Raw genomic sequence first — 22252 nt, forward strand, 5'->3', positions numbered from 1 at the left:
AGTTCGTAACGAATCTGGTTTGTTACGGTTCGGTTCGCTCATCCCTAGTGTGTACCCTCAGTGTCACATCATGATAAGCACTACAAGACCAAGTGTGTTCCTGATAGGCCATAGGGATAAAACTGAAAGGGTCTGCCACACTGGATCTCTGTAATAAAGGCAGATATTCCTACGAATGGTCTAATTATAATAAGGAACTGGAAGTAGATCAGTGTTCTCAGCAAGATGAGAATTTTTAGGGACCTCAATCCTTGGGAGTGCTGGCCACTGTACCAGCTTATATCACCGCACGAGGAGCCAGGCTTATTTTATTAATTATGGGTGTAGCTGTGAGAACCGCAGTCTCTAAAAGACTTTGGCAATATTCTGCTATACGCCCTATCCCACACCACTGGATATACAGAATCTAGAGCTCTGCTCCTCCCTTCTTACATGAGGTGCTGCCATACTTCTGAAATAGAGCAGTACTGTCCCCTAGTGTCTAAAAGTAAGAACAACCAATAATAAACAAAACAAATTGTGGTACTAGAAGTACTATAAATCTTATTGTGAGTACTATAAGTTCCAAAATGCATAAACAAAAGTCACAAAAGTCCCATGTGCGGTATCTGAATAAATGGGAACACTGGGTAGGTCCTGTATGATGTTCCCACGCACCAATGCAAAATAGCGCTTGGCGCACGGCGTTTCATATTTCCTCATGGACTCCCAGCTGTCACGGCGTTTTTGTCCCCCAAAATGTAATGTGGCGAACGTGACATTTGAATATGAGTCAAAAAGGGACGACTTACAGAGAGAAAATGTCAGAAACAGTAAAGCATTGTGGGGATAGCATTTTATATTCCCCTATTGACTTCCAGCTAACATATGGACGCTGTGTTTTTTTCACAGATAAAGGCTATGGGTTATCCATGATGCTTTTTCTGGAAAAAAAAAAAACACCAGATGTGATACCACATGGTAGCCAATTGACTTAGCCCTAAAACAGTAATGACATTTTGACACTATGGCACCCCATGTTGAAGTGTTCTTCTAATAAATATAAGGTATGCAATGGCTGGTTTTTCGGGGTTGAAGAACAGATGACTATATAAGTGCTCTAATGCACCGAGTCCCTTTATGAGGTAAAAAATAATCCTTGTCATCCGTTGCTGAGCAACAGGGCCGGCGGATGGATACTCGCTATGAGCACAGCGGTGCTAGTGAAACCGTCGTTTGCTGTCTCCTTCCGCACGAACTACATGCTACAGGGACACCAAGATGGAAATCCAGGGGCCGACGGGGCAGCGGCAGCAAGATGGCGGCTCCGGGCTCCCTGAGGGAGAAGCGCAGTCCGAGGCCGCTGAGGAGGACGAGGAAAAGTCCGGGTTCCAGAAAGAAGATACCGGTGTACATCCCATCTACATGGTGGTTAACCTGGGCTCCGTGGTCGCCGGTAGCTCCCAGGCCCCGGCGCCCTCCCTTCCCCCTCAGCCGCCGAGGCCCTGCCCGTCCTCGGAGCTGGCTCTCCCTGGATACGTGACGGTGCGGCTGGAGAACGGGCTGCTGACCCTGGGAGGAGGCCCGGAGAGCGGGGATAGGCCGCAGCCGCGGGCTGGGAGTAACAGTGCGCCCGCCACCCCGCAGCAGCACTGGGCCTCGGAGCTGTCCCCGCAGGGGGAGGCCGGCAGCAGCGGCTCCGGGGCCCCGCACGGCTTCTCTGAGGGCCTGGAGGACGTGGACATGGTGCTGAGGGAGCCGGTGGACGAGCAGGTGGCCGGCTTCCTGGTGGGAGACCTTGGGGAGCTGCAGGTGAATCTGGGGGAGGCCCTGGACCTGGCCCGGAAGGGGGTGCTGCTGGTCTTCCGCTGCCCCGAGCCCGGCTGCGCCAAAGCCTTTGACCGTAAGCAGCAGCTGAAGGTCCATCTCCTGAGCCACACCGAGGACCAGCGGCCCTACAAGTGCCATGTGGAGAACTGCGCCTGGTCCTTCACCACCCTCTACAAGCTCAAGCGTCATATGCAGTCACACGACAAGCAGCGCCCCTTCTCCTGCGACGCCCCGGGCTGCGGCAAGAGCTTCACCACCGTCTACAACCTCAAAGCCCATCTGAAAGCCCACGAGCAGGAGAACCTGTTCCGCTGTGACGCCTGTGGCGAGGCCTTCCCCACCGCCACCAAGCTCAGCGCACACAGGAGGACGCATTTTGAGCCCGAGAGGCCGTATAAGTGTGAATTCAATGGTATGCGTCCTGAAAATCACCTGAAGGATGGAGCCCATGGTGTTTTATTTGTGGAGTTTAATGGTGGATTAGGAGGTGTGACCGCATACCCTGCCGGGAGGCGGTGGGGGCGCGGGTTTTGCTCTGCTGATTGCGGCCAATAATCCAGTGTATATATGGTGGCACCCTGACCTCGCCTATGTCAGTGTAAACAAGGGATGTCTGGGTAGAGTTTATGGAAATAAAGATTCATCATTGTATAATGAAAAGTTCAGCCATATTACGGTGTACTAGTACAGCGCCATTTTTAAGATCACTCAGATTTTATTCCTAGACTGAAATTTCTTTGAGATACAAACTCACAGGGGAGATTTTAATGATTCCCCCCAAACCCCCCCCCCCCCCCCCCCCCCCCCCCCCGCAGATGATTGCCTTATATTGCCGTATTCAGAATGCCCCTGGGACTGCCATGGAGACTGATCAGGAGCCAGACCATGTTGCTGGATTTTTGATCAGTTGAGTATATTTGCTTACCCCACTGGAACCCGTTACACACCACTGTCATGATTTGACAGCATGTAACAGTTTAAACAACCCGGAACAAAGGATTCTCTGCTTGGGGTAGTTACAGCAGATGATCAGTTGTCATACTAACAGCTGATCTCCTATGCCAGTGCAGGACCACAGCATAACTTTATTCTGACCCTGCCATTAAGAGCCAACAGGATCAGAATAGATCCCAGGAGTTAGGGATTAAATGGAACCTGTCTGTGGTTTTGTACTACCCAAACCATGGCCGCATAAAAAAAACAAACAGGGAGTAGGAACATGATGTATGATTTATGCTGAAATGCCTGTGTGTTTCAGAGAAATTATTGCTTTAGATACCAGTGGGTATGGGTTAGGCAGCTGCAGGATGTAGTTGTGTACGCTGCAGTTTCCGCTTCCTTGACTGCCTTGGGTGACGCGTCTCTCCCTGTACACACACAGAAAAATGCAACAGCTCACCGCAATGGCAAGATGCAGACCCACTACAGACATGAAAATAGTTAAAAGCAGCCCCCCACAACTGCTAAAAAAAATTCCCATAAAAATAATGAGGCTCTTGGTTACCACGCTTTTCTGCAGATACAGCATCCTATAATGGTCTTACAGTCCGTATTAAACAGCCTAATGCTTGGCATAAGTGAGCACCGATCTGCTCGATCGTCTCTCACTTAGGGCCACATTACGCAGACGATATTCTTTTTATGGCCCTTACAAAGCTTATTACACGGCTCCATAATTGTGCAGCCAGGGCTGCGGGTACATCATTAGGCGTCAGTATATAGAAAATAAAGTTGTAATTCTTACCTTTTACCCATGCGGACTGCTGCTTCCGCAGACGAACCAACCTCAGCAGTGACAGCCTGCTCAGCCAATCACTGATGGAGATGATACTGAGCTGCTGTCGGAGAGTGGATAAGCAGGCCATCACTGCAGAGATGAGTTCGTCTGTGGTGGTGGCGGTCAGCAGAGGACCAAGAGACACGGCAGGAGGACACCAGGGTAGGATGAAGAGGTAAGCATAACCTCTTATTTTCTATATACTGATGCCGGAGTGCCCCTTTAATCAGCCGTTGGCCACACATAAGCTATTACGTAGAGCAATGTGTGATCAGTGATTTTTAAACTTGTTGAAAGACAGTGATTAGCTGATAAGTAAATTTTGCTTCTCGGCTAATCGTTGTGTTTTTATTACACAGGATGATATCTGTTTGTTTTGTCAGATAACTGCTCCTTGTAATAGGGCCTTTAAAGTGACTGTACCACCAGGCCCAGGCTGAAACACTGGAGGCGGGCCGACCCACCCTTAGTGTGAAGAAACCCCAGCCCCTCCATGACGTGACTCCATTAGAATCAATGGAACTTTATCATAGAAGGGCGGGGGTTTCCTCCCACTAAGGGTGGGTCCGTCTGCCTCCAGTGCTTCAGCCTGGGCCTGGTGGTAAAGTCACTTTAAAGTGGTCATCCAGGCTTACAGAAACATGGCTGCCACCTTCCAGAAATAGTTCCACTTTTGTCCTTGGTTAGGGTGTGATTTTGTACCTCTGCTCCGTTAAAGTGAAAGGAGCTGAATTGCAATACCACTCAACCTGGAGACAGGGATGGAGCTGTTTTTGCAAGAAAGTATCTGTGATTTTCCTATTACTTGATAATGTGCAGAATTGGACTGGTCTATATTATAAAGGTGTACCCAGGCCTGACTGAAATGGGTTGTAGTTTTTTCAAAGTACAACTCCTTTTAGGGACTGTTCACATCACGATTTGACAGTACATTTAGGGTATCTGTTTCCATTTTGTCGGGTGATCACTTTAAAGCATAGCTGTCATTTAAAGGAAGCCTGTCACCCCGGCTGCCGGGGAGAAGCCCATCTTCAGTTTTAAGTTGTCTCTGAGCTAGTGGATGGAACCTAATTTCTCTGATGTCTACCATACACTGTACACTCATCAGTGGGGATCCTGCTATTGTGTTTCCATTAAACAACAAAAAATAGCACATGGAGAGCAGTATGTGAGAGTATGGCTGAGCACACAATCAGCTTACACAATGGGCCTCTTTATTCTGTAACTAGGGTATGCAGGTTTTGATTGTAGCTTTGCATGGTAGGTTTATAACCAGGTATTTACAAAGTTGCTTGGGTTTTGTCTGTCCATGAGGATTCTGTCTTGAACAGGAACCATTTTTGAGACTGAACACTCTTGTTCTTTGTAGGTTGCGACAAGAGTTTTATTACAGTGACTGCATTATTCTCCCATCACAGAGCACATGTACGAGAGCAGGAACAGTTCATCTGCTCTTTCCCTGGCTGCAATAAGCAATACGATAAGGCGTGCAGGCTGAAAATACATCTACGCAGTCATACAGGTAAGTCATGGGTGCCTCATATGTAAGGCAACTTGTAAATTGTTTGATATTTCAGCACTAGAGCTGCTGGCAGTTCCATCAACTCATTGTGAGACTACTGCAACGATCGGAACAATTTTACAGTTTTCATAGATTGACAGACAGATTGCAGACTGCTGAGGAGTCTGGCTACTAGTTTTTAGCAGTCCTGGTCAGTTCATTGCTGCCATGACTAATTCCGACAGTGTTTCTGCATATTAGTGTCTGTATTATCATTGTGTCATACAGAAAAGTCATCTTGCCTAGCATATAACAAGGGCTTTTGAATTGCCATTTGTTGGCAGTATTTTGCCTTGTCATGACTAGTGTTTGTGGCTGTATCCATGTTTACCAGGACTCCCTAGGGCAGCATCCATATGCTGCAGCCACGGGGAATGTAGCACAGAATGTTCGGGTTTGGATAATGTTGCTGAACCCAAACAGTTTGACAGGTTCGCTCAACACTTGTCATGACATTGACATGGTGCAGCTACTCCTATTAAGTAACCTGTACATTTAAACATGAATTAACTTTTTTGTTATCTTTCATATAAAGACTGAAAGGGAATCTGTCAGCACCCGAGCCCTACCTGAGGTGCTGACAGTGCGCTGTAGTTAAAAAGTCCCCTAGTGAGCATTTCAACTTTTGGTAATTTGTGGAGTGGATTAGATCAGGTCTCGTACTGTAATGAGAGTCAAACAAGAGTTGTGACTCACACTCTGGCACAACGCACCACTCCTTCCTTCTGCCTCTTCATGAATATTCTGTGCTGCCCGGCCTCTTGCTCGCTCAGCTGCCAATTAGTGTGTCTGATTGCAGATCAGTCCTCTGTAGGCAGTTCAGTTACAGTAGGAGACTGTACCAAAAGATAACATGTTCACTATGGGACTGCCAGCTACTGCACACTGTCAGCACCAGAGCTAGGCCCCAGGTGCTGACTGATTCCCTTGAAGTGTTACCTGTTTTCTATGTCTTTGATTTTTTTTTTTTTTTTGGGATCAAATTGTTTTTGCTTGTTTCAGGTGAAAGACCTTTTATTTGTGACTTTGAAAGCTGTGGCTCATCTTTCACAAGCATGTCCAAGCTCTTGAGACATAAAAGGTATCATGTACTTGCTATTTCTCACTGGCACAAAGCACAAATGTTCATGTTTTCTCAGAGAATTTGCATAGAGTGTTCAAGGGATTCTTCACCTTTTTAGTTGCTTTCTCCTAAAGCATAACATATGTGGTGGTAGTGCTGATGTGAAAAATCAGGCTTGGTTTATAGCCGCCATGTCAATGTAAGGATGTGCTTTGATATGTATAAGGAGACCAGGTTTTATGGTTTTGACTGTAGCAGAACTGTCCTCAGAAAATCCCTTTATATGGATATGTGTATATATTTGGTGGATTGGTTATGGGTGGTATCATAACGTGGATAATTTACATTCCAGTATTGCACTTATTGTTGTACAGTGTAAGGGTCCTATTACACGGAGCAATTTTTAACAACTAACAATAAGTGATCGCAAACGAGATTTGTTTATCGTTAACCTGAAATCGTTCACCATATTACACAGAACGATAATTGTTATTGCGATTGTTACTATGATCGTTTGTTCCTTCTTATCCCAGTAAAACGATGAACAATGTGCAATTACTCTAAATGATTAGTTAAAAAATGCGGAACTTGAGCGAACGATTGTGGAATTACAGCGAACGATTTACGATAATTTTAGGTTTAGACCTGAATCAACGTTTAAAGACATACGAACAATTTTTCGATCGTTACCTGCAATTACACAGAATGATTATTGTTTAAATTCAAACGATATAACGATTTTTCGCACGATAATCGTCCCGTTTAATAGGGCCCTAAGGCTGGGTAACTGCGAATTAGATTTTGTGCATCCATTTGGATCCTTTTTTCCATTAAAAAAAAAATTGAAACGGATCAATTTTTTTTTTTTTTTTTTACTTACATCAAAACTTGGTTTACCATGTCTTTCTGTACATTAAAAGTAACTATTTAGAAACGGATCTGTTAAACAAACTGCAAAAATGCACTGTGAACCCAGTCTAATACATTATAATTTACTGATGATGATCAAATTGTAATCTTGTTTTTGCTTCAAGGAAACATGAGGATGACAGACGTTACCCCTGTCCAGTAGAAGGCTGTGGTAAATCATTTACAAGAGCCGAGCACTTAAAAGGCCATAAAATTACCCACCTGGGAACCAAACCCTTTGAGTGTCCCATAGAGGGTAAGACTCATTTTATTAACCTTCTTTCTGCAGTTTACTAGGTACATACATACACGCCGCCTACAAGGAGTACCTCAAATAGCAATGATACTATAAAAGCATAAGAATCTTGTAAAAATATAGACAATAGTTAAAGGGTTATACACCAGCCAGACCACTGCTTTTACAGTAGAGTGGTGATCGGTTACTTAGACAACAAGCCGTCAACAATGGGAGGGAGAGAGCAGCATATTGGAAGAATGAGACAAATTTACTAAATGAACGTATTTGCAAAAATATTTTACTTGATGAACCCTACAAGTATAATTATATTGGTTGAGATGAGAATATCCCTTCAAACAAGTTTTCAAAGGACAAAAATATAAAACGAGACATAATTTATTTATTTTAATTTGCCTTTATGGTAATAGGATCTCCGGGGCCCTGCACCTATAGGGTTCATGTCTGTTTTTAAACGTTTTTATTATTGTCCATTTGGGAGGTTTAAATAAAGTCCTATATTTTAACAAGATTCTTAGGCTGTTATAGTATCGTGCTATGTGGGGTACTCTTAGTTAGTGATGTCACGATACCAGAATTTTGAGTTCGATACCGATACTCGATACCAGTTTGATACCTCGAAAAAAATACAACACCCCTTATAAGATCAGCACCCTCCTCTCCTGACATCCTCTGTGCTGCTGTGACCTCCCCATAGATCAGCACACTCCTCTCCTGACATCCTCTGTGCTGCTGTGACCTCCCCTATAGATCAGCACACTCCTCTCCTGACATCCTCTGTGCTGCTGTGACCTCTTCTATAAGATCAGCACACTCCTTCCTCTCCTGACATCCTCTGTGCTGCTGTGACCTCCCCTATAGATCAGCCCCCTCCTCTCCTGACATCCTCTGTGCTGCTGTGACCTCCCCTATAAGATCAGCACCCTCCTCTTCTGACATCCTCTGTGCTGCTGTGACCTCCCCTATGGGATCAGCACCCTCATCTCCTGACATCCTCTGTGCTGCTGGGACCCCTCCTTTCCTGACATCCTCTGTGCTGCTGGGACCCTGCGACCTCTCCTATAAGATCAGCCCCCTCCTCTCCTGACATTCTCTGTGCTGCTGTGACATCCCCTATAAGATCAGCCCCTTCCTCTCTTGCCCCTTCCTCTCTTGACATCCTCTTTGAAGCAAGGGACCAAACATTGTGTTTATTGGAGACAGCATGGGGGGGCAGTAGTGGATTATAATGTAGGCGGATTGACGGGGGGGGGGGGGGGGTGTCCAGGTTGGGTGAACAGCCCGGGGCCAAGGGTACATTTAATCCGCCACTGTGTACAGCCTACAACCCGCACACTGCAGGGAGCTGGTGAAGGCTGCCAGGTCTGGACAGACAAGAGAGGGTTACTCTGCCTGGCAGGTCAGTTCCTGTCAGGGGGCAGGGGTGTAAGGGCAGGGATGTGGGCGCACACTAGAGGGCAGGGATGTGGGCGCACACTAGAAGGCAGGGATGTGGGCGCACACTAGAGGGGAAGGGATGTGGGCGCACACTAGAGGGGAAGGGATGTGGGGTGCACACTAGAGGGCAGGGATGTGGGGTGCACACTAGAGGGCAGGGATGTGGGGTGCACACTAGAGGGCAGGGATGTGGGGTGCACACTAGAGGGCAGGGATGTTTGCAATGTCTGCACACATCCCCTGCTCTCACTCACTGCTGTACCTGTGGACACTCAAAGCATGAGGCTTATCAAAGCAGGGGCCAGGGGGGATTTGTAAAGGGAGTTTAAGGTGGAACAGACAGCCTGAACCTCGGCCAGCAGGAAGATTAACCTTTGCTGCTGGCCAAGATTCAGGCTGTCTGTTCCACCTTAAATAAGCTCCCTTTGCAAATCCCCCCTCCCCTCAGCTCCGGGAAGCTCCCAGCTGTCAGGCCTCCGTGCATACTTATGTGTGCACACTCAGGCCGGTCAGGAAGCGCAGCCACTGAGAGTGTGCATACATGAATATGCATAGGAACAGCTCCGCTGATGGAGAGAGAGAGAGCGGGCACCAGAGCCTCACCAACCTCACACTGAGAAGCGCAGCCCTAGACACAGCTCCTCACACCGGCTGCATTCTAGGAGGGACAGGAGGCTGAGGTGTGACAGACTGCGGGTCATTAGCAGCGGGGGGTCTGCTACACACAGTAGCCGACCCCACTGTTTCTGGAGAGGCTCAGGATGGGTCAGATGCCGCTGTCAGTGTGACAGCGGCATCTGCACAGTTATATAGCCGGCACTAGCGATCGCTGTGTGTGCCGGCTATAACTTATCCCTGCAGTGAGCGGAGGAAGGGGCGGGCGGAGGAGGAAGTGACGGCAGGGGGCAGCACTCAGAGAACATGGCCGGCGCTCTGCTAGCCGCCGGCTGGTTTCTCTGCTCTATACTTTATATTAAGCTGCCTAATAACGCAGCTTAACATAAAGTATCGATACCAGGAAATCCTGGTACCGAATCGTTTTTTTTCCCGAAATATCGATAGTAGTATCGATATTTTGGTGCATCGTGCATCCCTACTCTTAGTAGATATTGTGTGAATTTTACATTGGGTTCACATTTATCTGTAGCCCAAAAAATTTTCTGGGATGTTTTTGAGTGTAGGTGCTTAACAAATGGACAACGGTTGAGCTAGTAGTGAGTTCCTGACCGTTCTCCGGAGGACTTGACGTCACTGCACATGTATGGAAAAAAATGTTATAATAGATGGAATGTGATAGCTGCTTCGTGCTGCCCATATCACACCTAGGCAGAGAAGTGTCACTCAGGCCAGTGGTAATCACTGCTTTAATAAAAAGAGAATGGCAGGTCTACTCCACCACCTCATAATAGGATAAACTGTTCCTTATTCTGTGATAGTCTATTGTATTCTTGGTTTCTTTTGACACTGACTATTTTTTTTTGTCTGTAAGGGTGCGTTCACACCTACAGGATCTGCAGCAGATCTGTAGCAGATTTGATGCTGTGTTCAGTTATTTAAATGAAATCTGCTGCAGAAAATCAGCTGCAGATCCTGTAGGTGTGAACGCACCATTAAGCAATAAATGTGTCCTTTAGTCCCTGAATATGTAATTAAAAGGCTGAAGTATTAGGATTGGTGGGCTGTTGGGTTTTTTATGCTCATTGAGTCTGTCAATCTATTCCTCCCTGCCAGGCTGTGGAGCCAAGTTCTCTGCTAGAAGCAGCCTGTACATCCACTCCAAAAAGCACCTTCAAGATGTGGACGCCTCAAAGACACGATGTTCAGTTTCTAATTGCAGCAAGATATTCACTTCCAAGCAAAGTCTGAAAGCTCACATGGTTAAACAGCATGGCCATGGTAGGTTATTTTCCCACAATGACCACAAGCTTTGTTTAACTTAAAACAAATCTGTCACCACTGGCCACTTTTCAAGCTGGTGGCACCTCTTGATAAACATTGGTAAATGCATTCGGAACATACCTTTTTGTTTCCTGTGCTTTTGTTTTATACTTTTGTTACAGTCACTGTCGTATTTATTTATTTTTTTGCAGAAATCAATAGTCCAGGCGATTTTAAGAAACGTTGTAATTGGGTTTATTAGCAAAATACGCCATTATCTGCATTTAAAAAGCCTTTTTCCAGGTCACCCCCCCCCCCCCTCTGTTCCATCCACTGCAAAAAATCAGGAAATTGTGACTTGTTGCATCAGACGTACCCAGACAGGGAGGAGAGCTTCAAACTGCTTTTTCTTGATAAAAATGCATTTTTTGGCTAATAAACCCAATTACAAAGTTTCTTAAAATCGCCTGGACTATTGATTTCTGCAAAAAAAAATTTCACGACAGTGACACTTTAAAAAATACAACTTTTATTTAGACTGTAAATAGTTACAATGAGATGGGGCTTAGGGTTCGCTGGGCCTTAGCACTGCTACGCCTCACTATGCTGCAGTGGGGTCTTGCAGTGTTAGGGCCCAGGGAGCCCTAAGCCCCATCTCCTTGACACTCTTCAAATAAAGGCATTTTTCTTATTTTCATAAAAAAAGTTACAGACAACAGTGCAGCGGTGCCACCATCTTGGCAGCAAGTCAGTGGTAACAGCTTCGCTTAAAAAAAAAAAAAAAAAAAAAAAAAAAGTGCATCGTATTTAGTATAATTCCTACTGCTGTGTATTGTATTAGCCTAACTGTAATAGACTTCCCATACAAATTTCATAGATATGTTTATAATATTTATTTGCAAAACTTCTACTTTTGTGTTATAGATCTTGAAGCTGCAAGTTCTCTCACTCCTAGTAGTGAACTGACCAGCTCAGGACAGAGTGACTTAAGTAACTTGGACCTCTCCTCACTATTCACCAATGTGTCCTCGAATGGATCTGGAATCTCTGCCGACCTTACCCTGGTTAACTCTGGAATATTGACCATTGATGTGTCTTCTGTAAGATCTACACTAGGAGGCAGCTTGTCAGCCAACAATAACACTCTGGTACATCCCGTCGACCCTTTGGTTTTGGTGTCTAACAATGATAACACCAATGGCCTGGAGAGCTCTCTTCTCCTGGGAGCAGCAGCATCCATTCTTCAGCAAGGTAGCCTTCAACTGGATGATGTACAAACAGTAAATGCAGAGGCTCTGGGCTCCTTGGCGTCTTTGTCAATGAGAGGGTCCAATCAGGACATTCATGCTCTTACATCCACAAATAACCTTACTATTGATTCCACAACTTTAACACCTTCAGTTACACTGGGAACAAGTAGCTCCATTTCTGAGTTGTCGACACAGACCAAAGCCGACAGAGGCCTTATCCCGGCTTCAGAGGTTGTAAGCCAGCAGGAGGGGAGTAAAGTGGTGACACAATTTGTGTTTCCACAAACGGGTAGCTACAGCTCTCAGAAGGACATGGACTTTAGCCCAGTAGCTGGAAACTCCATTTTGGTAAGCTTACAAGTATTCTAGTTGCCTTATTTACATGTGTTGTAAAGTATTAAAACGTACATGCCGGTGGCACATTTTTTTTTTTTTTTTTTGTTAACTGCAGTCTGGTTCCCGCGCACAGTGGCCATCTATCTAAGCACTGGCTCAGCATGAAGCACTGGGCCCAATGGCCCTAGTGTTGCACGATGCACCGAAATATTATTATATTTATTGATAATATTGATACTATCGATATTTCGGGCAAAAAAACTGTTCGGTACTTTGTTAGGCTACACTATTAGGCAGCCTAACATAAATTATAGCGCAGAGAACACTGCCGGCGGCTATCTGAGCGCCGGCCTTGTTCTGTGTGCCGCCCTTTGCTCCCACCTGTCACCTCCTCTGCACTCCCTCCGCTACCGGCGGCGCCAATTTCAAATAGCCGGCACTTTGCAATTGCTAGTGCCGACTGTTTAACTGTGTAGATGCCGCTGTCACAATGACAGCGGCATTAACCCCTCCTGAGCCTGTTCTATATACAGCAGGGGTGGGCTACTATGTATAGCAGACTGCCGCTGCTAGTGTCTCTCTGATAATAGAGTGTGGCTCGGCCAGACTCTGTTATCAGAGAAATTATTTATGCAGAGGAGCCGGAGCTGCACGGAGGTATCTGTGGCTGAAGGGGGAGAGCAAGAAGTCCCCAAGAGGAGGCTGAAGAGGGAGAGCGGGAGGTCCTGGAGAGGAGGTCAGAGGAGAAGGGGGCCCTGCAGCACATGTGAGGATCCAGCCAGCTGGCGGGTGGGGAAGGTGGGCAGGGGTTTTGAGGTGCCGACATCAGCATAAGTATAAGTGATGCAGAGCTGTCCTAGCAATGTATAGCAGAGCTGTCTAAGTGATCGTTGTACAAAATATAGCAGAGCTGTCTAAGTGATCGCTGTACTCGGTACACAATTATGTAAAAAACGTAAACTTTATTTGTAACGTAATAAAATTAAAAAAGGTCCTTAAATTGGTATCTCTGTAATAGTGCAGGCCTGAAGAATATAGATAGCATTTCAGGTTTATTATATTCGCTGTCTAGGGGGTATTATATTTCTATCGTTGTGTTTAAAAAAAAAAAAAAAAAAAAGTATCGAACTGGTATTGAGTATCGAAATAAAAAAGTTAGTATCGGTATCGAACTCAAAATTCTGGTAACATCACTAACTGGCCCGCAGTGTGAGACTCCCCTTCCCTCTGTGACACGGCTCCATTAGAATCAATAAAGCTGTGCTGCGGAGGGAGTTTTGTCATACTGGGGGCCGGCAGACCTGTCCCCAGTGCTTCTTGCTGGGCCCAGTGCTCGGGAATAGACCAGGGCTGTGCGCTGGAATCAGGCAGCCGTTCAAAAAAAAAAAAAAAAAAAGGACCATGCTACCGGCATCCCAGCGCCGATCTGTTGACGAAAAAGAACTAAGTGATGTACCTGATGGTACATTAGCTTTTAAGATGTAGATTTTGGTTTAAGAATTGTGCATGCAGGAGAACACCATCATGGGATTCACTTTAGAGTTACCTGACACAGGGCTATCAAAAGCAGTAACACTTGGTTTTAGGTACCTTCACCCTTAATGTTGTTAAGCTTGGTGCTATTCCAAATTCCTAAGTTATAGTTATGTGTGTGGTTCTATTTGTGTTAAAGCACTGGTCTCTAATTTGTGGCTCATCAGCTTCTGCAGAACCACAACTCCCAACCATGCCCTGGTTAATGACATCAGTGTATGCTGGGAGTAGAGATGAGCGAACAGGGTTCGGGTTCGAGTCGATCTGAACCCGAACGTTCGTTTTTGATTAGCGGTGGCTGCTGAACTTGGTTAAAGCTCTAAGGTTGACTGGAAAACATGGATACAGCCAATGACTATATCCTTGTTTTCCACATAGCCTTAGGGCTTTATCCAAGTTCAGCAGCCACCGCTAATCAAATGCCGAAAGTTCGGGTTCAGATCGACTCGAGCATGCTCGAGGTTAGCTCATCCCTAGCTGGGAGTTATGCTGGTTTAAAGAAAAAAAAAAACTGGATGACTCGTTGAAGGATGTACTAACAAAATGCCGATATGTGTTCCTCTATGGACGTGTTTCATTATCCAATAGAAGATCCTTTTAGATGATTGGGACATACCAGTTACTCATAAATGTTTGGGGGAGTACGGTGCTGCAATGTACAAAGGCCGAGTGAATAGGAGTGTCCTAATTTTAAAGGAGAAGTTTGGCCAAAAGTATTTTTTAATGTTATTACTTATGGAAAGTTAGACAAATTCCTAATATACATTAAAGTAGAAGTCCGGCCAAAACTATTTTTTTATGTTATTACTTACGGAAAGTTAGACAAATTTCTAATGTACATTAATTATGGGAAATGCACATATAGGGCCATTTCCCTTAAATTAGTAGATATGGGAGACTTCAGATTCTCTTAAAAAAAAAAAAAAAAAAAGTGGGGGTGTAATTACCATGGAGTATCCAGCAGGGGCGCACTATATATAGAAGTCAAGGAGTATCATTGACTTCTATATATAGTGCGCCCCTGCTGGACACTCCATTGGAATTCCAATGGATGTGTATGTAAATGTAATATACAGTGTTTTTGATTGAATACATTTATGAAATACTTTGGAGGCAAGTGTCCTTGCTCCCCAAAGTATTCCATAAATGTAATCAATCAGTACATTTGGATATCCATCACAGTGAGCCCGCCGAACCGCCGCTCTGGACTACACTGAACTACTACTCCCATCACCTGCTCATAGCATGAGCAGGTGATGGGAGGTGTAGTAGCTTGGTTATCGCTATGAGATCGCCGCTGCTGCCAGGCGACGCTCATCGCTGTGCAGCCATCATCCCCCTGCGCTCTTCCCTCCTGCAACTTTACACGATCTGATGGCAGACTCCCTGCCTGGCCGCCGCTCTCCGATCACATGTGCTGGCCGGAGACACCAAGAAGCATCGGGAGCCGGTATGTGTGATCAGAGAGCGGCGGCCGGGCGGGGAGTCAGCCATCAGATCGTGTAAAGTTGCCGGATCTCGGAAGAAGCAGGAGGGAAGAGCGCAGGGGGATGATAGCTGCACAGTGATGAGTGTCGCCTGGCAGCATCAGCGGCAGCGATCTCATAGCGATAACCAAGCTACTACACCTCCCATCACCTACTTTGGGGAGCAAGGACACTTGCCTCCAAAGTATTTCATAAATGTATTCAATCAGTACATTTGGATATCCATCACAGTGAGCCCGCCGAACCGCCGCTCTGGACTACACTGAACTACACCTCCCATCACCTGCTCATAGCATGAGCAGGTGATGGGAGGTGTAGTAGCTTGGTTATCGCTATGAGATCGCCGCCGCTCATGCTGCCAGGCGACGCTCATCACTGTGCAGCCATCATCCCCCTGCGCTCTTCCCTCCTGCATCTTCCGGGATCCGGCAACTTTACACGATCTGATGGCTGACTCCCCGCCCGCCCGCCGCTCTCTGATCACACATACCGACTCCCGGTGCTTCCTGGTGTCCCCGGCCAGCACGTGTGATCGGAGAGCGGCAGCCAGGTGGGGAGTCTGCCATCAGATCGTGTAAAGTTGCAGGAGGGAAGAGCGCAGGGGGATGATGGCTGCACAGTGATGAGCGCCGCCTGGCAGCATCAGCGGCGGCGATCTCAGTGATAACCAAGCTACTACACCTCATGCTATGAGCAGGTGATGGGAGTAGTAGTTCAGTGTAGTCTAGAGTGGCGGTTCGGCGGGCTCACTGTGATGGATATCCAAATGTACTGATTGATTACATTTATGGAATTCTTTGGGTAGCAAGGACACTTGCTCCCCAAAGTATTCCATAAATGTAATGAATCAAAAACATACTGTATATTACATTTACATACACATCCATTGTAATTCCAATTGAGTGTCCAGCAGGGGCGCACTATATATAGAAGTCAATGGTACTCCTTGACTTCTATATATAGTGCGCCCCTGCTGGACACTCCATTAGAATTACACCACTGGTTCGTGACGTCACTTTTTTTTAGAGAATCTGAACTCTCCCTGATCTACTAAATTAAGGGAAATAGCCCTATATGTGCATTTCCCATAATTAATGTACATTTGAAATTTGCCTAACTTTCCATAAGTAATAACATAAAAAAATAGTTTTGGCTGGAGTTGTCCTTTAATTATGGTAAATGCACATTTAGGGCTATTTCCCTTAATCTAGTAGATCATGGAGTGTTGAAATTCTCTCAAAAACAGTGATGTCACGAATCAGGTGTAATTCCTATGAGTGTTCAGCAGGGGCGCAGTATATCTACAAGTTAATGGACTGTATTGAAGTGTATGGAAAATGTAATGTAAAAACTACACTTAATGGACTATGTGTATAGAATAATTTGGTGAGCAAGGACTCTTGCTCCCCAAATGGAGGGCACCGAGCAGGGAGGGAGAGAGGTGCCGGTGCATCTAACTACCTCCCCCCTCCCTCCCTCCCTGCTCGGTTCTGTGGGACAGATAGACACTACTACTCCTCCCATGATCTGCTCATAGTATGAGCAGATGATGGGAGGAGTAGTACTAGGGAGATCCCCACACCCGCCGCTTAGCTGCACGTCCACTCACTTCCATGCCGGTATCGGACTGCCAGATCACTGCTGCCCCCGCGTCCTGCCAACTCTGTCCCGGATGTCACCCCCAGCAGCTCTTATCATCCGGGAAAGAGTTGGCAGGACGCGGGGGCAGCAGTGATCTAGCAGTTCGGAACAGGGCGGCAGGAAAGTGAGTGGGAGAGGCTGCTGGAGGGTTGGTGATGGGGGGCCAGATCTAGGAGGTTATCAGCTGTGCAGTTGTGGGTTGGTGCTGGGGATCTCCTTACTACTACTCCTCCCATCTGCTATTACTATTAGGAATTTGTCTAACTTTCCATAAGTAATAACATATTAAAAAATAATTTTGGCCGGAGTTGTCCTTTAAGATGACATTAATAAATCTGGGCCTTTTGTCTTTTCCAGCATTCAGTGAAGTGTAAAATACAAACTTTAGAATTTCCCTGCAGCTGACAGCTGAGATTGGTTGCTGTGGACCGTTTTCACTAGTTTCTATTTTACACACTTTGATAAATTTAAATTGTAAACACAATAAATTGTAGGTGGCCTATTTTGTGATCTCAGCAACTTGCAAATTCAAAATATTTGAGGACATATGGCCCCTTCAAACAATTCTGCCATGATCCATGTGGAACCACCGCTCAATAGATTTGGGTGCTATTTATTTTTTTCCCCATGTTCACCCAACATACAAACGAGGGCAAAGTGGGTGGTCACTGTTGCTTGAAAACTGAAACAGTGTTGACCTACTCTTTGGCTGTGTAGACCCACAGCATATAGGGTCTGAAACTAACAGCATAAATAGCTAGTGATAAGGAGAGCCTAAGACAAATGCCCAAATCTGTGAGGCAATGGTTCCACGTGGGTCATCATAGCACAGAATCACCTCCTACAGACCCCCCCCCCACACACACACACACACACACACACACACTCATGCACTTTCCCTTTTTCTGGTTTAAGTAGTTAATTTATTTAAGTAAGCTGTAAGGCCTTTGTTCACTTTTTCCCTTTGATCAGGAGAGTGGGGGCTCAGCAAGGACTGACTACAGAGCCATTCAACTGGCCAAGAGCAGAAAGAAGGGGAGTGCAAGCAGCTCAGGTATGCAAGTTTCAACAGCATATACCATATTTGTTAGATGTGATTTCTTTAAAAAAAAAAAAAGTATTTTGCTAAAAGATCCCTATGTCTTAGACTGGGTTTACACTAGTGTTATACAGACACATCTTTTGGGTCCTTTAAGGGTTGTGAGTCCCAGCCACACTGCAGGCCCTGATGAACTGACAACTGACTACCCTCCTGTGTTAAAGATGTTATCCAGGCAAAAACATGGCTGCCATCTTTCAGAAACACCACAACTTTTGTCTCCAGTTTGGAGACCAACTGGAGACATTGAAGTAAATACAGCTAAATTGTACTACCACACACAACCTAAGGACTGGTTTTGGTGCCGTTTTTTCCTTTTTTTTTACTCCTGGATAACTCCTTTAAAAGGCCTTTTACATGAGCTGATTATCAGCTATTAGTGCTACTCAAAACCCTCCTGTGACTGATAACTGGTCCGTCTGAAAGTGACATAGATAAGCAAAGGACTGGGCAGGTGCCTAATGCTCGTCTGATCGTGTCTTTTGAGTCGGCTTTAAAATTTAGCATCATTGGCCGCACATCTTCCTGTGTAAACAGAGTAATGTGCAGCAGATAACGATAAAGGTAAACTGAAGACACAGATATGTATATAATAAATAAATATATTCATATTCCCAGATCACAAGTAATGTGTGTTGCTTGTGATCCATTATGTCTCTCCAAGTCGTCTGGCCGCCGACTGTATCTTCAGGCGCTGCCTCATTCAGAATGATTGACAGCCGGAGGACTGGAGAGACATGCTGGATCACAAGCAGCATATATGGTAAGTATGCACTGCTACTTGTGATCTGGAAACTGACAGCAAAGATGTATACAAATCTGTGCTGTCAGTTCCCAGGGCTGCACGAACGATACAGTGATCGTTTGTGCCGCCCAGCAGCTCGATTTGTCGTGCCGTGTAAAGGCACTGCAAACAAGCGCCGATCTTACTTCTCGTTTACATTAGGCCACCGGAGAACACGTTTTGGCCCCGTACCTCAATCTTGGACCACTATGGCGTAAAATATTAACCACCTCTTCTACCCTAGAACAAGAAAGGAGGCAGTATTTTAGACTACCAAGGTTAGTGGCGATAACCCCTCCTGACTTGTGTAGACCGATAGCTGCTAGCCACAATGAGGGATATTCCTTAGGAAAGTGTTATGTCAAAAAACATTTCATCCAAAATTTAACATTTACTTTTTTTCTTTGTAAAGGGACTTCACCTCCACAACGGAAAAATAAAGGTACAAAACCAAACCAAGCTGTATCTCCTGCTGGCAATCGTTTTGGTAACAGTGTTTTGTCAAATGGTGGACTGACTTTAAGGGATCCAGCAACAGGGGCGCACTATGTTCAGATCCAGCTTCTTCAGGTAGGTATGCACAAGATTCATCTTCCTTTATTTCTAGTTTTTGATTTTCTGATATTGAGGCGCAAAAGCACAAAAACTGGAGCAGTTATGAAAAATACCCAGCGAAACCATTACTGACCATTACTTAGCAAAACAAGTGTGAACACTGCCTCAAATCTTAGGATACCTCATTTAGTAGGGCTCTTCACAATATCCTTTTCTGCCCTTACAGCTGAATTACCACTTAGTTCAGTGGTATACTGTACACTGACAGGTCTGTCCCTTCAGAACAGATATTGCAGCTATGTGTTGTTTTTGTGCTTTATTAAGGCCTCAAGACAGGATGTACCGTGTTTCCCTGAAAATAAGAGCGTCTAAGGGTACAAACACACACACCGTATATGCAGCAGATTTGATGGTGAAGACTTGATGCTGTGTTCAGTTATTTAGATCTAATCTGCTGCGTATTTGCTGCGTATATACGGTGTGTGTGTGTGTGTGTGTTTCTACCCTAAGGGTATAAACCCACACACCGTATATGCAGCCTATTTACTACTGCGATACGCAGCAGATTAGATCTAAATAGCTGAGCACAGCATCAAATCTTCACCATCACATTTGCTGCGGATTTGCTGCGTATACGGTGTGTGGGTTTATACCCTAATATTAATTTTTGCTCCCAAAGAGGCACAATGGGGGAGATTTATCAAACATGGTGTAAAGTGAAACTGGCTCAGTTGCCCCTAGCGACCAATCAGATTCCACTTTTCATTCCTCTCAGACTCTTTGGAAAATAAAAGGTGGAATCTGGTTGCTAGGGGCAACTGAACTAGTTTCCCTTTACACCATGTTTGATGAATCTCCCCCTATGTCTTATTTTCAGGGGATGTCTTATTTTTCCACGAAGAATTCACAAAAAAATGAACAAAAAAAATTAACATTTATTATATACTGTACAGTAATTGTCATCACAAACCAACATAATCAGACATAACCCTGGTGGTGGAGGGGGTCTTACGTTTGGGGGGATGCCTTATTTTCAGGGGGATGCCTTATTTTAAGCTATCCTGTAAATCCTTCACTATACCTTATTTTTAGAGAGTGGCTTATTTTCGGGGAAACGGGGTAGTGAAGAGCCCCCTTTAATTGTATGCTAGTAATATAGCTAACTTTGTGAAGTGTTTGCTATTCCTTCCTCTAAATGAATGTTTTCTGTACCATCACAAGGATGAACCTCCAGGGGATGCGGATCTGCCTTTCCAGCTGAGTGCCCAGTCACCAGCCACGCACACACAACTAACAGTTGATTTGCCTGTGCATATCCTGCAGGTATGATGGTCTGTATATTTCTTTTGTTAGTTTTATATCTAATAGGTTCTCTTTGGGGGGCTAACCATCTACATGTATTGGTTATTAAATTCAAGAGCAACAACTCAGTTGTGTCTTGCATTTCTATAGATTATGCAAAGAAATGGCTTGTGATTTATGTTGATGTGTTAAAAAAAAAAAAAAAAGCATTTTGAGAATGACAGTATCCCCTGGGTCTCTTAACATTGATGGTTGTATCTAGGAATGGGCAATTAATTTGCCTTCCAAGCCATTCATAAGTCAGATCTTTTCAGGGGGAGCCAGAGAGTAGAACATTGTGGCTGCTGCTCTGTGTAAGTTTGCAGAAGCAGCAGTAAAGAAAAAAAATCTCTGCAGGCCTCTGCAGATCCTACTTTTTATCACCTCTGCCTGCCCCCAAAATCAAGGAGGTGCAGCCTAATAGGTTGCCTTTTAGTGTAATGTTGACTGGCATAAATCCTTTAGAATACTACAGTATGTCCTTGTATGTGTGGCGTTACACACATTTAGGGGAGGTGGTGAAAACACTGGCAGATTTATCATTGGTAGCATACCCTAAGTATAGTCTAAGAGAACCCATTTGCAATGTAAAACCAGCATTAATTGCCCCCGGAAAGTAATACCTAAGTGAATGGCTGTTTTTTTTCCCCCTCGTCTAGGAGCCTCATGTGTCAGCAGAAGATGACGCAGCTTCAGATAATTCCCAGTTTACGGGAAGCACAATAAATCTGCAGGACCTTGAATAAGCTGGAGCTGGACTCAAGCAGGAAAAGTGTTATTTAGAGCCTGCTGGCAGTGGGGTTATAGGAGACGATACCCTGCACGTCCGTTTCTCTGTGGATTATTCTCCACTGTGACGTTTTATTTTGCACTAGATTTTTATGCTCTTCTTTAACATGGCATATGGTCACATCTTAACTCTTTTCTTGAAAGTGCTCAAATGCTGCTCTTTAGTTTACCTTCCTTCTACAAAATCTGAAAAGGCTTTGGAAATTCCATAAAACATTTTCTTTCCATGTTGTCTCCTTCTGGAAGGAATAGAGATGGCCTGAAACCTTGTCTGGAAAATAGTATTTTGCGATCTTTTGTGCTTAATGAAAGTTGAATGTTTCCTGTTAGCAAATGACTGCCTCCTTTTACCTTTTTAAGTATTTGAATCTTGTCTCAAGAAAACTCATCTCTCCAGTGATACTGTGCACCTACCTCCAGAGCATAAACTGGTCAGTCTGACTGCTATAGCCACGCACTGTCCTCCTATAAAGACTGATTCCTTTTTATAAGAAGCTGTGGACAGAACTGACCCAGTGTCAGGTGTTTGAAATTTGTAAATTATATCAGGTATTTATTTGTGTATACTGCAGGAGTCTTTGTTTGCTTTTCAATTTCTTTTGTACAGAGTTGTACAAAGTAATATTTATATATTTCCTTAAAGTCAGCAAAGATTCCTTTTTTCACCCTCCTGTAACTTTTTTTTTTTATGGGTGCAATTTGGTGAATTAAGAAAGTATTAAAAAAAGGTATTGTAAGTCTGAGTTT

The 22252-nt window shown here is 44.9% G+C and overlaps 1 protein-coding gene across 5 annotated transcripts; it reads left to right on the forward strand.

Annotated features, from left to right (window-relative positions):
- Positions 1-1197: 1197 nt before the first annotated feature.
- ZXDC (ZXD family zinc finger C) lies at positions 1198-22222 on the forward strand. Of its 5 annotated transcripts, none has more exons than XM_069966712.1 (10): positions 1199-2221; positions 4956-5108; positions 6150-6228; positions 7245-7375; positions 10544-10708; positions 11615-12288; positions 17910-17991; positions 19233-19390; positions 20597-20698; positions 21376-22222. In XM_069966712.1, the coding sequence occupies exons 1-10, from the start codon at positions 1261-1263 to the stop codon at positions 21460-21462; spliced, it is 2592 nt and encodes an 863-aa protein (XP_069822813.1). In that variant the 5' UTR covers positions 1199-1260; the 3' UTR covers positions 21463-22222. The 5 variants fall into 5 exon arrangements, 4 of the variants coding, with proteins under 4 accessions (XP_069822816.1, XP_069822813.1, XP_069822814.1 ...); XM_069966713.1 differs by having other exon boundaries at positions 20597-20706; positions 21376-21460; XR_011362629.1 differs by lacking the exons at positions 20597-20698; positions 21376-22222 and adding an exon at positions 18983-19098 and having other exon boundaries at positions 1198-2221; positions 19233-19298.
- The last annotated feature ends 30 nt before the right edge of the window (positions 22223-22252 follow it).

Source organism: Dendropsophus ebraccatus, chromosome 4, assembly GCF_027789765.1.
Source record: "Dendropsophus ebraccatus isolate aDenEbr1 chromosome 4, aDenEbr1.pat, whole genome shotgun sequence".
Classification (NCBI taxonomy): Eukaryota; Metazoa; Chordata; class Amphibia; order Anura; family Hylidae; genus Dendropsophus; species Dendropsophus ebraccatus.

Bases quoted from the DNA above. Each gene is read 5' to 3' on its own strand.
- ZXDC (XM_069966712.1), top strand. From the start codon at position 1,261: ATGGAAATCCAGGGGCCGACGGGGCAGCGGCAGCAAGATGGCGGCTCC. The intron at 10,709-11,614 runs GTAGGTTATTTT...TTTGTGTTATAG, and splicing joins GGTTAAACAGCATGGCCATG to ATCTTGAAGCTGCAAGTTCT. The intron at 12,289-17,909 runs GTAAGCTTACAA...CCCTTTGATCAG, and splicing joins TAGCTGGAAACTCCATTTTG to GAGAGTGGGGGCTCAGCAAG.